General features: G+C 37.0%; 1 protein-coding gene across 7 annotated transcripts in view; it reads left to right on the forward strand.

The window, feature by feature from the left end:
- Positions 1 to 15,832, forward strand: part of scrib (scribble) — an 884,084-nt gene that overhangs the window by 477,534 nt on the left and 390,718 nt on the right. For all 7 annotated transcript variants that reach the window (XR_011017587.1, XM_067137118.2, XM_068225382.1 and 4 more), the window contains one exon: positions 15,697 to 15,781. Coding sequence is in view for 6 of the 7 variants with exons in the window: in XM_067137118.2 (XP_066993219.2) it covers positions 15,697 to 15,781 (85 nt within the window). In the remaining variant the exon portion in view is untranslated. The remainder of the gene's footprint in view (positions 1 to 15,696; positions 15,782 to 15,832) is intronic.

The raw sequence follows: 15,832 nt of genomic DNA on the forward strand, positions 1-15,832 counted from the left end.
TAGGGTCTTTTATTTGGATGAAAAATAATCTGAAAATGTATTTACAGAAAAATATCAGCACATAAAATCAAAAAAGTAAATTTGTGTACTATTATTTACAACTGTTCCTACAATCGGGTTGCATTTAGTTTGCTAGTTACAAGGAGATAAGTGGAAGGTCTGTTCTATGGAGTCAACTTCAACAACTGATCTATTTTTCCGTTTGTGCGATTTACTTCTCATCAAAACAGCACTCAAATATTTCAGTGATGACTTATCCTGGAGTGAGGAATAGTCTGATTTGGGAAACGGTAAGGATGCAGTCTGGAGATCATCCTGGGTTTGTGCTGATGGGACTCGAGGCATTTTTAGACAATTTACTTGGCAGGAAATCCTCTTCAAGGGTAACGTAGCACTGTTCATCATATTCATGGCTGAAAACTATTTCAGTTATTGCACGTAACTGCTATCGTGTAAGATTGTTTACTAAACCCCCTTCATTCTGCCATGTCCTTACAGAATTTACAGCCACATCCAGTGACTCAATATGTATATTCCTTATATCTTTGTCGTCCTCTTCCAGTACATGCAATGCCTCCTCTAACGTAAGGCCATGCAAAGAGGGAACCAAATTACCAACTTACTGTGCTTGAATTTCTGAACACAGTGTACTCTAGCCCTTAAAATTTGTAATAAAAATCTGTATAGGTCTTACTTATACACTTATGGAAACTAACTTTTATATCAATCCACTTCTTTGTATGAAAATAAGGACATAACAGGACAACATGAAATGCTACTGTAAAGGAGGTGCGGTACTGTATGGTACTGGCAAGTTTCTTCTGCTCCCAGATCAAGCCATTGGGAAGTTATATTACTCATTGGTATTTCAGACATTTCTTTGATCTATTACAAACATATTTCATGCATTGATAAGTTTGTATACAATTATTGGTACAATCAATAAAGTTATTTACGTTGGACAAGCAGACATATTCACTTCTTATAAAGAATGCACCAATTCACAGCACTGTTGATGAAACATGGCATACAACACAAGACACATTAAACGGTCTTTCATTTGATGTGCAATGTTGCCGTAATTTTGGTGCCCTTTTTGATAATTAGGATAAAATTATTGGTACACACTGGTACCATATAGTACCACAAATCCTTCTTGGGTTAAAATTATAAGTTAATATGATAGTCAATGCATATAATTGCTTAATTTAATATCATACAAGTTATCTTTTAGTAGGAAGCCTCCATGGCTCAGACGACAGCACATCGGGTTCTCACCGCTGGGTTCCGTGGTTCAAATCCCGCTCACTCGATGTGAGATTTGTGCTGGACAAAGCGGAGGCGGGACAGGTTTTTCTCCGGGTACTCCGGTTTTCCCTGTCATCTTTCATTCTAGCAACACACTCAACTATCATTTCATTTCATCTATCAGTCATTAATCATTGCCCCAGAGGAGTGCGGCAGGCTTCGGCGGCCGGCACAATTCCTATCCTCGCCGCAAGATGGGGGCTTCATTCATTCCATCCCTGACCCAGGTTGTAGGTTTTCATTCAAGTTATCTTTTAGTAGAGGTTTCATCAGTAAGCATTATTTGTTTTGATTAATAAGCAGTGCCTAATTCATAATAATACCGCCACATACCCGTGCATAGACAACAATTTACAAATTAATTTAACTAATTTGAACAAGGAAAAATCTTCGAAAATAATTCTGAGGAAAGTAAAACTTACTTTAATATGAAACTGTAGGAAAAAAGTGGTACATTGTGGCCTTAATAACATGAAATAACCATCAAAATTAAATGGACAACATATTCAGTGCTTCATTGTACTCATAAAACTTAACTGTTATGAAAATGCTGAATTGTACATTTGTTGCTGGACTGAGTAGCTCAGGCGATAAATTGCCAGCCTTCCAAGCTCATATCCCGGGTTCGGTCCCGGCTCAGTCCACTAGTATTTCATGGTGCTCAGATACATCAGCCTCATATTGGTAAAATTACTGGCATGTAAGGAAACTCCTTTGGGACAAAATCCCAGCATCTCAGTGTGTCAGAATGACATAAAAGTAGTTAGTAGGATGTAAAACAAGTAACATCATCATAAATTTGTTCATATACAAATTTACTAAAGCTTATAGCATGAATTAATGGGTACGTAACTTCTTAAAACAATTGTAAGGTAAACTGTTTGGTGTTGCCTTGTTTTAATACAAATTAGATACTGTGTAAAGTATTCTAAAACCATTCTGTTAAATCAAAAGGTCTGGAATCAAGGCAGGGTTCTCAATCAAGAATTTTAAAATTATGTAATACAACTTTGTGTACTGCCTGGAAAACTCCTCATTTTGTTTAATTTATATTTCAGCTTACAGCAGCATGTTATCAACTAATTTACCCTTCAGTATATAAACTTTTTAAATACCCATCTACTCTTGAGTTTTTCTTCCATAAATTCTAGGAAGTATGTTCCTTACAGTTGATGTGAAGAATTTTCAAACATCCAAAACACCACAATATTTGGCAACTGAATTTTTACTCCAATAACAAGAATGGACCATGAATTGTACAAAACAACAAATTAAAAATTGCTCATAGCACATCAGAAGAAACTGAAAACTGTGTAGAGACCCTATACATTAAAGAAACAATAATCAACAAGTCAAGTAGAAAGACAAAATCATTGCTAAGTTCTTATATGAACATATTCAATTCAGCACAGCATAGAGTACTATGCCTCTGACGTTTCGATCAGCCACCAACAACAGTACTACCAAAATCCTACCAGCACCAAAATCAAAACATAAACTGCACACAATTTTCATCCAAGAACAATCAGTCTTAATGACATCACAGTCGCAGACAATGAAAGCAAACTACTAGACGTTGTCCTAAAGCATGATCACAGTACTGGTAATCTGAAAGACAACATAATATTTGTTTAAAAGTGAACTAGAACAAACACATACGAAGATTATAAAACAGAGCGAGTGGCTGTGTAATTAGAGTCGTTCAGCTGTTAGATTGCATTTGGGAGGTGGTGGGTTCGAACCCCACTGTCGGCAGCCCAGAAGATGCCTTTTTCATGGTTTCCCATTTTCACATTGTGCAAATACTGGGACTGTTCCTTAATTAAGACCTTGGCCGCTTCCTGCCCACTCCTAGCCCTTTCCTATCCCATCATTGCCGTAAGACCCTGTCTGTGTCAGTGTGACGTAGCAAATTGTATTAAAAAAAAAAAAAAAAGGAATATGATAAACTTGGACATGAGCCCAGCACCATAACTCTGATCACTGAAGCATGCACAGGGAAGACAAACATCCCTCTCAACTCATAATGACAAAATATATAGAAACCAGAGCAGTGTAATGTATCTCTCACACAGACAAATATAACACAATAGTTCTTACGTACACAAGATCTCGTCATAAAAGGAAGAAAATGCATCACAAAGAAAACATTTTTCAAATCAAAATCTGATCCCACTGAAACACATCAAAACTCTGTTAAACACGTCATTGAGAAATTCAAACACACAGGTCCTTAGCAAATCAAATGTTTCCTGAAACAAATATGACCTTCTGCACTAACCCATACTACACAATCAAGACATGTTAACCCTTTATAAGGCGGTGGGAATTATTTTCCCACCTCGGTTTTTTGGCATTTCTGGGTGCTGGGAGTTTATTTCCCATGTATTGATGTGTGCTGCACTCTTGGAAATATCTGTGGAACTATTCTGATTTCCTAGTTTCTTCGGAAAACATCTGAAAAGCGATATTGTGCCAACGCAACGCCTGATGTGAACAAGATTTATGAAGTGAAAATAGGGTAAAAATTGACATTTTGTAAGTCTATATACTATTTACAGGAAATTTCCTTCTTTATCGTGCATTTTTCTCATTTGGTTTGAGATTATTTACTTCCTTTTACCAACTGAAGAGTTCTGAGATATAAAATTCTTTCACACTGTATGTGGGAATATGCTTCTATAGCCCATATAGGTATCCGAAATATTTTTTGCTGAATTAAAAGTGAACTAACTGAACTGAAATTGCGTCCGTAGGTGGGAAATATGTTCCCACTTCTGAATGGCAGACATCAGGCGGTGGGAAGTATGTTCCCATCTTATTACTGACCTCCTGAGCACTGGATTGTTTTTTTCTGTCAAATTGTATTATTTAGCACTTATAGAGCCTGTAAATAAAGTTACTTAGAAAGGAATGTGTTTTATTGAGTACTGCCTTATAAAGGGTTAATACCTTCAGTCATTAAATACATTCACAAACTAAACTACATTGTAGTCAAATTCATGTACAAAGTAATTGGACAAAACCTGGAACTTGTCTCAGTGTGCTTAAAGAGAAGTAATGACCTAGCTTGGAAGGTTAGTCATTGAGATCTTGCATAAATCAACACCTACATTGTTTGACGTAACTAATCTCTACACCTTCAGATATATTTAGACACTGTACTAGAAAGAAACAATATTTGTAAAGAACATGTAACTGGTACCAGTATGTTGATGGGATAATATAATTTCATGTGGCTGTTAAGTCGGATGCAGCCCTTCAACTCAAATGCCATGCAGTTCAGTTATCTGCCTAATGATATGTCCCCGATAATACAATACAATAACAATATAAGACAATCCAATTCAACATAGAGATATTGTCATAATCAACTAAATTAACACAACCAAAATTAGCTGTATGTTCAAGCCTGGCAAATGAGTGAGTTTTTAAAAAATCATATCAGCCACCTATTAAGGCACTGATAACAAATTCCAATCTTCCAGTGATATCAAGGGGAGTTTCTTTGTAATTCACTTTTTCTTTTCTTTTAGGTGCTCTCATTCTGTTTCTCAAAGGGTGTATAATCTTACCCCTTCCCTCAATATTCACACAGGGGAGGGCCGAAGCATTGTCATGCAATTCCAATGCCTATGTAGTGGATTGGAATTGAAATATGTACAACACAGCTCTTGAAGCCGTTATTAACAATGTAATTTTGATCTCTGAGACTGAAAATGATGGTGGGTGAATTGGTTTTATGGCCCACTAACTACTTTGAAGGATTTTGGAGATGCCGAGTTGGTGGAATTTTGTTCTCTAGGAGTTTGCCAGTTGGCACATGAGACGAGGCTGACATATTTGGGCACCTTCATATACCATCGGACTAAGCAGGGATTGAACCCATCAATTTGGGCTCAGAAGACTATAACTTCTACTGTTTGAACCACTCAGCCTGGCTATCACAGAACACATTACTGAGAAACCTAAAGTTAAGATATACGAGATATCCATGATGTTTCAAACTTTCCAATGCATCACAAGTATTCACCATTCCAGTTCATACTACATAACAGCTGCAGCACCAGCAACAACTGCTCCTTTCTCCAATTCAGAAAATTAGAGTACCATATAGCATTCAGATTATAGAATAAAACGCTTCCCGTAATTCAGCCCAGAAACAACATTTAGCCAGTGCACGGACGTGTGCAGTATATCTTATCTAGTGTTTACAAACCCAAGTGAAGCAAATTCTACATTGGACAAACCAGTTAAAATTTCAAAACCAGTATCAGAAAATTCAATATGGCACAATATCTGTATTTGCTGACGTCTTACTGGACAAATAACACAAATATGAGACATTATTGCAAACATGGAATTTCTCCACATAAGTCCTTATGGACAGACTCATAACAGTTTAGAATATTATGAAATATACACATAACTTATTCTTTATTACAGAAACTGAACCTCAGCAAGTTTACCTTAAGACAAAAAAATTAAATGAAATAGCATATGGCTTTTATTGCTGGGAGTGTCAGAGGACAAGTTCGGCTCGCCAGATGCAGGTCTTTCGATTTGACTCCCATAGGCGACCTGCACATCATGATGAGGATGAAGTGATGATGAAGGTGATACATACACCCAGCCTCCATGCCAGAAAAATTAACCAATTATGGTTAAAATTCACGACCCTGCCGGGAATCGAACCAGGACCCCAAGATCAAAAGCCAGCACGCTAACCATTTAGCCATGGAGCCGGACATTACTGAAAATAAAGATCATCTCTGAGGAGGAGGACTGACCCTCTTACCCTCTTCTTTAACTGAAATGTCTTCCAGATATCTACCACTAACATTGGAAGAGTTCCTTCTCTCATACCTACTAATCTATTGATATACAGGGTTATTCACCTAACATGTTACACACAAATAACTTGTAAACCATAAAAGATATCAGCATTCTGTTTTCATATTCGTAAATGGTACGCAGGGTCTTGTAAAATAATGTGCTACTTAGTCTCATGGGGTGATTAATAACCAAGATATTGATACTAACTCCATATTTTTAAATGGAACGGCACAAATTTATACAGGTGATTTAAAAGTTCATCGGCGTACAAGTTCAAATATGTAAGTGTTTTCAAAATCGGACAATTACTTTTTGAGATATAAATAATAACAGCATGCGCGGTTTTGTATGCAGCATCAGACGGCGTGAAGTCGGGCAAGGACATATTGAGGCGCAAGCTGCTTCCTGGCCTTGATTCCAGTCACAGAACAGATACCAGACATGTACTGTAAACAGAATGTGATATACTGTAACATACCCTGGGTGTGCAACGTTATTGTATGACTGGCAAACACACCACAGGGAAGGGAGATTAAAGTTGTATTGTTTTGTTTTGACATGTAATAGGCTGCGCTCAGTTTAGCGTTTTATCTGACGGATGGGAATGGGAAGGATTTGGAAAGAAAGTTGGCCTTGGCCTATCACAAAGGTACCTATCCGGTATTTGCCTGGTGTTGAACATGGGACACCATGAAAATCAATGTCAGGTTGGGCGAGGCAGGACTCGAACCTACGCTCTCCCGAATGCACGCTACTACAGTCGCGATGGAGCTCTGCGGAGATTAATGTGTGTAAAATAAAACATAAATAATAGTGTTGCTGCCATCTCACTACGATCAGCTCTGAACATTTGCTTTTCTAGAAGGAGCTCTTCCGGTGTTTTGTGTTATATTTATTTCTCATCTCACAGAGTAGCATGAACTGTACACTAAAACCAGTGACAATTATAGCTTTCGTTATGTTTCTTTCAAGGCAAAGTACTTATTTTATTTGTTTTAAACACATCAACCCTTTCTGTCCTGTCATGTGTTCGCCTGTCATACACACTTTGCAAACCCATCACATGTGTACGAGGTGCTTACATGCCTGGTACCCATTCTGTGGCTGAACTCACTCCCAGGAAACTGCTTGCGCCTCAATATGTCCTTGCCTGACTTCACGCAGTCTGATGTGGCATGCAAAACAGCGCATGCTGTTCTTACTTATGTCTCAAAAAGTAATTGTCCGATTTTGAAAATACTTACATATTTGAACTTGTACGCAGATGAACTTTTAAATCAGCTGTATAAATTTGTGCCATTCTATTTAAAAGTATGGAGTTAGTATCAATATCTCAGTTGTTAATCACTCCATGAGACTAAGTAGCACGTTATTTTACAAGATCCTGCATACCATTTACGAATATGAAAACAGAATGCTGATATCTTTAATGGTTTAGAAGTTATTGGCGTGTAACATGTTAGGTGAATAACTCTGTATACACACATAAAAGCAGAATGTCTGTCTGTGCGTTTCTTATACAAATCCGTACTTTCCACCAATCTGAACAAAATTTTGTGTATTTTCTTTTAGGACCCTGTGAGTTAACCTTATCTACAAGAAATTTTAACAGCCATCTCCATTTCCTAGATTTAGGTCCTTTGGCACATTAAGATATGCTAATATAGGCAAATATTGAATTTGTCGTACAAGGATGAGACAAAGCTCACTTTAAGTCTCACAACATAAAGAACAAAACTAGGTAAGTCCTTATGGGACTGAAAACCCTGTATTCAGGCCCTAGATATTGGCACTCCACTACCCTCGCTCGGGGAATCGGATGAAGAAATGACCAACTGTAACCATGGCAACGTCAGCTCAAGGATGCTACACAGGCCTGGTGTTTGAATTAGGCACATGTGTGAGTGTAGGCAAGGCCAAGGATAGATTCTGCTTAAACATTTTAAACTCATAGCTAGCGTTAATTTGCTGAGATACTTATTGTTTCTGGAACCACATTTCCATATTCTTATCAGCATCCGGAGAGACGGAGTGGAAAAATAAGTCCAAAGTGGGGTGTGGGTGGTAGAGTAACACACACAATATCTCCTGCCTGTCTTAAGAGGTGACTAAAAGGGGCTCCAGGGGCTCTTAACTTGGGAGCAGGGGTTGGTGACCACAGGACCCTTAGCTGGTCCCTGGCATTCCTTCCTCTTGTTTGTGCCAGGCTCCTCACTTTCATCTATCTCCGGGCTGAGTCGCTCAGATGGTTGAGGCGCTGGCCTTCTGATCCCAACTTGGCAGGTTCAATCTTGGCTCAGTCTGGTGGTATTTAAAGGTGCTCAAATACATCAGCCTCGTGTTGATAGATTTACTGGCATGTTAAAGAACTCCTGTGGGACTAAATTCTGGCACTTCAGCATCTCGGAAAACTATAAAAATAATTAGTGGGACGTAAACCCAATAACATTATTATTATTATTATTATTATTATTATTATTATTATTATTATTATTATTATTATTATTATTATTATTATTATTACTACTTTAGTCTATCCTATGTGACCTCCATACTTTGTCAACTTGTGTTTTTTTCTGACCTTGACAGTATTAGGTGTCAAGGCCTAGGGAATCTTTCATTTTCATACCCATCATGGCCCTTGTCTTTCTTTGGTCAATACCTTCATTTTTTGAAGTGTCGGCCCCTTCCATTTTTCCCTCTGATTAGTGTCAAGAGAGGAAGGTTGCCTAGCAGTTGTACTTCCCCTTTAAACAATAATCTCCACCTTACCACCGGTAAGACATCCAGAGCACGCCTTTGGGCAGGGGTAGAAAGGGGCTGAAGTATAAAAATAAGAAAATGGCCAATATTAATGTAAAATCCATAGTTTTCGCTGTCGTTGAGATGACACTTATTATGCAGTTTAAGTCTAAGTTCAGCCTCCATTGACATGGGGCTTCAGAAGGATGAAAAATAAAATGTGCAAGACGACTGTGAGGAGTGTTGATTTCACAGTTTTCGGGGTCTCTGGCCTGATTGGTGACAGTCCCAGTGACAGTTGGAATCATGTACATCATATCTGTAGCACATTCCATAAATACATACAGTTATAACTTACTTTTATTATTTGTTTGAAAGGATCAGCTACTTCCCAGACAAACTGGGAAGGGGCACGGGGGTGTGTCGCAAGGAAGTCGTTCAACGCAAAACTAAATAATCTCAAATTAAAACTTATAATTATACACACAACAATATTTATAAGTCTACAAAAGAGTTCGTGAACTATCGATCAACATCACAATAGAGAAATTTCAAAAACTTACTTCAAACCGATAATACAAATCCTAAAAGTAAATGTTCAAAAAAGTTCCTGAGCAGAGCCAGGTACTACAGCTAGTGATTTATAAATAGTAATGTATTTCACCTGATATTTCCCTTGATACATTTTTACAGGTATGTTATAATGTTGCATTTCAGGTTTCAGTAGACTAAAAAACTGTAAGTTATATTATCTGAGTCACCAATGAATTTTTCCTTCGCTGTGAGCTTGCATCCGGGAGATAGTAGGTTCGAATCCCACTATCGGCAGCCCTGAAGATGGTTTTCCGTGGTTTCCCATTTTCACACCAGGCAAATGCTGGGGCTGTACCTTAATTAAGACCACGGCCGATTCCTTCCAACTCCTAGGCCTTTCCTATCCCATCGTCGCCATAAGACCTATCTGTGTTGGTGCGACGTAAAGCTCCTAGCAAAAAAAAAAAAAAAAAAAAAAATTCCTTCATATATGAAGACACTGGCTAGTAAGCAGACAGTTTCCCACCAGACAACTGCTTGGATTGCATTTTATTTAAGGCTACATTTACTACCTTCCCCATCCTAGTCCTTTCTCATCCTTGCTTCTCCAAAAATCTTTTATGTGTCAGTGCAATATTAAACCACAAGCAAAACGAAATGATGAAATGGTTATTCTTATCACAATGATTTGTATGTCAGTATTGAAGAACAAAATTGCAATTTAGAATCATTAAAACAATTAGGATTCCAAGGCACTCATAAAATGTGGCATTGAATATGTTACCTATTTGACTTGGATAACACATTCAATTCCCTATTTTATTTAGGTTTCTAATTGACGCTTCTTGCTTTTGTATAGTGAGAATGTATGTTTCACTTTCCTTACTATGATTTTCAAAGTTATTTTAGTTTCCTGAATTTGTTAATTCAGTTTGTGTTCTTTGTATTGTTTGAATATGACAATCTAGAAAATTGTGTTACCGTGTGTACTTTTTGAATGTCAACCTGATAGTTTATTTTTACACTGGATATGACAAATTAATGGCTTATGTCAGGTTCAGTTTAAGTCGTCTGTTTCTTTGTTTATTTGTTACAGCGCCACAGGAAAATTAATTGGTGGATTTTCATGAAACTTGGTATTTAAGCTTAAGATGAGGTTTAAAAATAAAATTCACCAGGAAGGGGTTCAGAACAAGCTTCAAACAAAAGTTGATGTATCTCTCTTAAGGTTGGTTTTATAGGAAATTTGCTCATGATATAATTTATTTAGAATACAACTCATAAATCCTTTTGTTCTATAGTTTTTTCAATATAGTGAAAATATGGGAAATATCAGTGGCAGTCTTACAAGATGATAACTAACTCTATGGAGATCATCCCGGACACGTTCTAAACACTTTGTACATCTCTCTTGTTGTTTTTCCTTTTTTTTAATATTAAGCTGGTACGTTTTTATACTGGAACTTTGTAATCTGTGTGGAAGGGAAGGAGGGCAGTGGAGGTGGGCTGAACACAAAGATAACCTAATACACTAACATCTGTATATATAAAACAAGAGTTTTGTTTGTACATTGCTCAGAATTTAAAAAGAATGGTATTTCTGTATTGGTCGTGTCCACAGTAACAAAGAAATTCACTTTTTAATTTTCTGTACGGAGGGTTGCCCCAGTTAAGCTTGGACGATTTTGACGTACCTTTTGTCTTAGGTGATTCCTTTTCTCCAGACCCGGTTGTGCTCATTGTGATAGCCATGGGCACAGACTATTGCCCTACATCTCAATTTCCACCGTAGAAGACTTTGACGGAGTACAGGAAGAGTAATATTGTCCCATACCGCCTTGTACATTTTCCAAAGACCCTCAATAGTGGCGGGACATCTAGAAGAAAGCCCTCTTTTCAGGAGACCAAAGACACATAAATCCATTGGGAAGGCATCTGGGTATTTGACAAGGTTGTCACTAAATGCTATGACATGGACACCCGTCTCTGCTCCTTTTCTCTTGTAGTAGGTGACTGATGATCTGGCAGTATGACTGTATGCTTTATCCATGTGGATCCAGACATTTGAAGCATCCTCACCGTGCAGCCGAGGAATATCTTAGTCAAAATAGGGGTCCATGACATTCTTCTGGAAGTAGGTAGCATTGATCTTCACATTTTTCGGCACTCTGAGGATTCTGAGTTTACCCCAGGTAAAATATTCTACCACTACCATGAATCTCTTAGCAAACTTTTCTTTGCTTTTCTTGACAAAGTTTGAGTGCCACTTTTGGCCCTTTGGGCGATAGTAAATTGCCTGGGGCTAATTAGTGTCATCCAAATAAACCAGGGTAACAACCGACTGCTATGTAATCCCCTGCTGGGTAGTTTTTGTATACTTTTCTGGCATTAGTGAGCCGTTCTTTAATGTCCCTTTCAAAGCGTGTCCACATGCCTTATGCCGCTTTACCAGGTTCAGGTCTTCTTTTACTATATGGAAGACTGTTCCTTTAGATGTGCTTGCGTGGTTGGCAAAGTGTCCTCGAGTTGGTGGATTTTCCTTCAGGACAGCAGCCTTTATCTTCTTAATGATGTTTGGAATCCTGGAGGGTCGAACTCTCTTCTGCGGCAGTTTTTTCGAAGTTGTTGTTTCTGGTGGGAAACCATTCTGATGTAATTTTATCACATTGCCTACAGAGGACTTATTAGTGTTGAGACCTTTCATTTTACACTCTTGTACAATCCTCGATAATGAGAAATTATTATCGGAATGGCCGACAATGTAGCCTTGCCATATATTTGCAATTCGGCAGGCACGAGTCAACAATGGTATGATATGACTGTTCGCGGCACTTCTCTAAATGACACTGACCAAACAAAACAAAAAGACATGCAGCTGCTTCTAGGAGCGACATGCACGCTGAAGTTCGCATCCTGTATTAACTTGGGCAACCCTCCGTAATTTCTGTCTGTATGTATGTATGTATGTATGTATGTATGTATGTATGTATGTATGTATGTATGTATGTATATAGCAAAAAATATTACCCATGTAATTTTGATGTATCTGTAATAGTTTAAGCACCATCTTCATAACAGCATAAGGAACTGATACATTTTTATACATTTCTCAACATTAAACCAACTGTAAGTGTTTTAACATCTTTCAGAAATGCATAACTGTCCAGTTTATACAGGATTTGGAATAACGTATAAGACACTAGCTGATGTACCCGTGCTTCGCTACGGGATTCTACATCATCTTAGCAAATGTCTATACCTATTTATTGCAGAGATGTTTTATATATAAATCATCACTTAGAGCAAAAATTATTGGCAGATATATGTAGTATTCAAGATATGAATTCATTCTTTATTAAATTCACACGCAATTAAATCACTTTCTAACAATATCTTCAATAATCTAATACTCATGATGGTTGCAATAGTTAGCTTGTAATGTCTTCCAAGTGCCTAGTAATATTTCCATCTGATGACATATGTGTAACACAGTTCGCCCCATCAGTGTGGGAAAGGTAGTGGTGGTGGTAGTGGATATGCATAACATAAAACCTAATTATAAAATTTTACAGAACTAAAAATTTTTCACTACACCTTTCTAAACAATAGAGAACATTCTGTCATGTACATATGGTCATCCTCGGCAACTGAAACCTTAAATTTTCCCACTTGACTTGTCTATTATAATGATATTTCCCTCCCATATTCCTGTCATAATGAAGCCTTCGTAGACATCGTTTCAAAGTATATAAAGAAGTCAGAAGCCTCTCTGAAGACGGATCAACATGTCAAGGTGACATCATAGTGATCAACCAAACTAAAGGAGCAGTTGTGGTGATTGAGATTTGAGGACTATGAACACCAACCAGAAAATATCTGTGATGAGAAAAAGGTCAGCTATGAACCATGTTGTGAGGATCTTAAAAGAGGATACAGAATACAAAAATGGGACATGGTTGGTCTGATGATAGGATCCAGACGTACTATACCTAAAGAAATTGCGGAGTTCTTGAGAAAGATTAAAACATCTGAATCCCCATACGGGCTATAGCAGACTCGGTGCTAAAACACTTGTCAGATATCAGACATCACCTGTATTCCACAACATGAATGTGAAATTGCTTGAATTTCAATAAAGTAAAGGACAGAAAATCCAACATATAACCATACCAGATATAACCATATAACCTGCTTTCTAGAAAAACAGCAATAAAAGATAGTACAAAAAAATTTCATTGCCATAAATATAGATCTTTTGAACTGAGTAGGATGCTGATTGGTTAGATTCTCTAATAAGGGTGGCTATCTGTTGGGTATTCTGTCTAGAAAAGTGAAGAGTGTGATAGCTCAGTGACTTCACTTCTTGCTTCTGAAACCCTGCAGCTTTGTAATACCAGTGTATGTGATGCAGAATTTTCCCATGAAGATTACGTGTTGACAAGAAAGGCATTCAGCTGAAACTAAATAAACCCATGTGGCTTTAGCAATCTCAGAAAAGATTGGGATAATCTTTCATGCTTGCGCATATCCACTTCTCCAAATTTGGGTTCATCTTTTCTGTTTTGAGCTACTTTTGAAGTATTCACTATTGTTCTTTAGCAAAATGTTGCCTTTTATTAAATAAATGGGTGAATCAGTTTCAGGGTTTCTGCATATTTGATATTTTGAAATTGTTGATATTCTCTATCTGGTGCAATTGGAAAAAAAAAAAGGAAGGTAATTTTAATCTGAAGATTGCTGGAGGTATATACTGTATAAACATTGCATAAAACATCACACGTGTAATTTCACTCGGACTTCAGAGACTTTCTTCTTCGCTTTTGTTTCCTAACATTCTCAGAGAACAGTCATCATTACTTCTCTTTTTGAATGAATTTAAATAAAGAGACTAAGTTTTGAAATGTATGTGTTTACTTGGAGTATGATATTAACGAACGTGAGATGAAATGTTACGAGTGCTTATGGTGACTCTTTATTTTAATGTATTTTACGAGAAATATTTATTACAGTTTGCTCATTGAAAGTTGCAGCTTTTTAGGTGAATGCAGTCTTGAATTTTAAAGAGTTATTTAAGTTGCAACTGTAATGATATACTGTATGTTTTCATCGACTGCCACTAGATACTTGACCTTTATTTACCACTGTTTGCTTCAATTTGTGCATTTGGGTATCACGCAGGAGCTAATGATTGGGTTACCTTCCTGTCTGATGATGTAACTAAAACATTGTAAAATGTGATCGCTGTTATGCTCTGCTTGTCATGTATAATTGTGTTGGTGGTTTGTGAAGGTCAGGAGGATATGCTGTCATCGTTGGCTATTTATGAATTCTGTTGACATCATAACTGGTTATTGGTTTTGTCAGTATATGTGGGTCAGTAGGTTCTGATTCTTCTGTAGAAAGCTTGAGATGTAGTGTAGTATTGCTCTTTTCTTTTTCCTTTTAGATACTTAGATACATATGAAGTCTGTTCTGTTTATCAACTACAAGGCTAGAAGTGTGGAGGTACGATTCAGTTTTGGTGCCACTTCTGTGCTTCATATAACTGTGATTGTGTTGAGCCGGGAAATGTTTGTATGTTTGGTTGGTTCAAAAGAACTCGCACAAAGCATGTTTTATGAATGAAAGAAATAAGAAAATATGTACATTCCTAAAATATTCCTATGATATATTTTCTATTCTCTTACATTATTATTTTGAGAGCAGTTTCATAGCTATATTTGGCTACTGATTAGCTGTATTATTTGCACATTTATTAAAATATTGCATGTTGGAATAAAGCTGATACCATTAGGATCAGTCATTGGTTGTAATATTAAAAAATTATTTTTGATTCATATACATAGTTCTCTACCTCTGTTTATTGTTGCTTACTGTGAACAATTAGTTAAATGACATTTAGGGAATATGGTGCTTTTCAGTGTACTTCCAGATTACTTTAAAATATTATTAACATTTCCATAAAAATGTTTCAGCAGAATTGTTGGCATTGTTTCACTACTTTGTGTTGAATGTGTGTGCATTTTAATTGTGCAGCTATTATTCAACTAAAATGAAGGTGGAACTAATGTTTTGCTAATTTAATTTTTTTAAGATCATTTTCATTATTTTTACTAATAAATGTAAAGTGGTATTTTTGACTGAATTAAACAAATTACCATAGCACATTTCCTCTGCTGAACTTTCCTTGGATATTGTAGTCATGCATGGGATACCTAAACTTTATCTGGTGTTTATTTATCTGCAGAGTGTTATCTCATCTGTTTGTGATTGCAGGCTATCAACAAGAAGAAGGAGGATGAGGTTGATAAGGGTCCCTACTACACAACTCCACCCGAATCTATTGGTGACCACAGTCAAGGTATAGTGACTCATCATCAGGGTGACTAACTTGTTTGTCTTGATATTATAG

This window comes from Anabrus simplex, chromosome 1 (genome assembly GCF_040414725.1).
Source record: "Anabrus simplex isolate iqAnaSimp1 chromosome 1, ASM4041472v1, whole genome shotgun sequence".
Taxonomy (NCBI): Eukaryota; Metazoa; Arthropoda; class Insecta; order Orthoptera; family Tettigoniidae; genus Anabrus; species Anabrus simplex.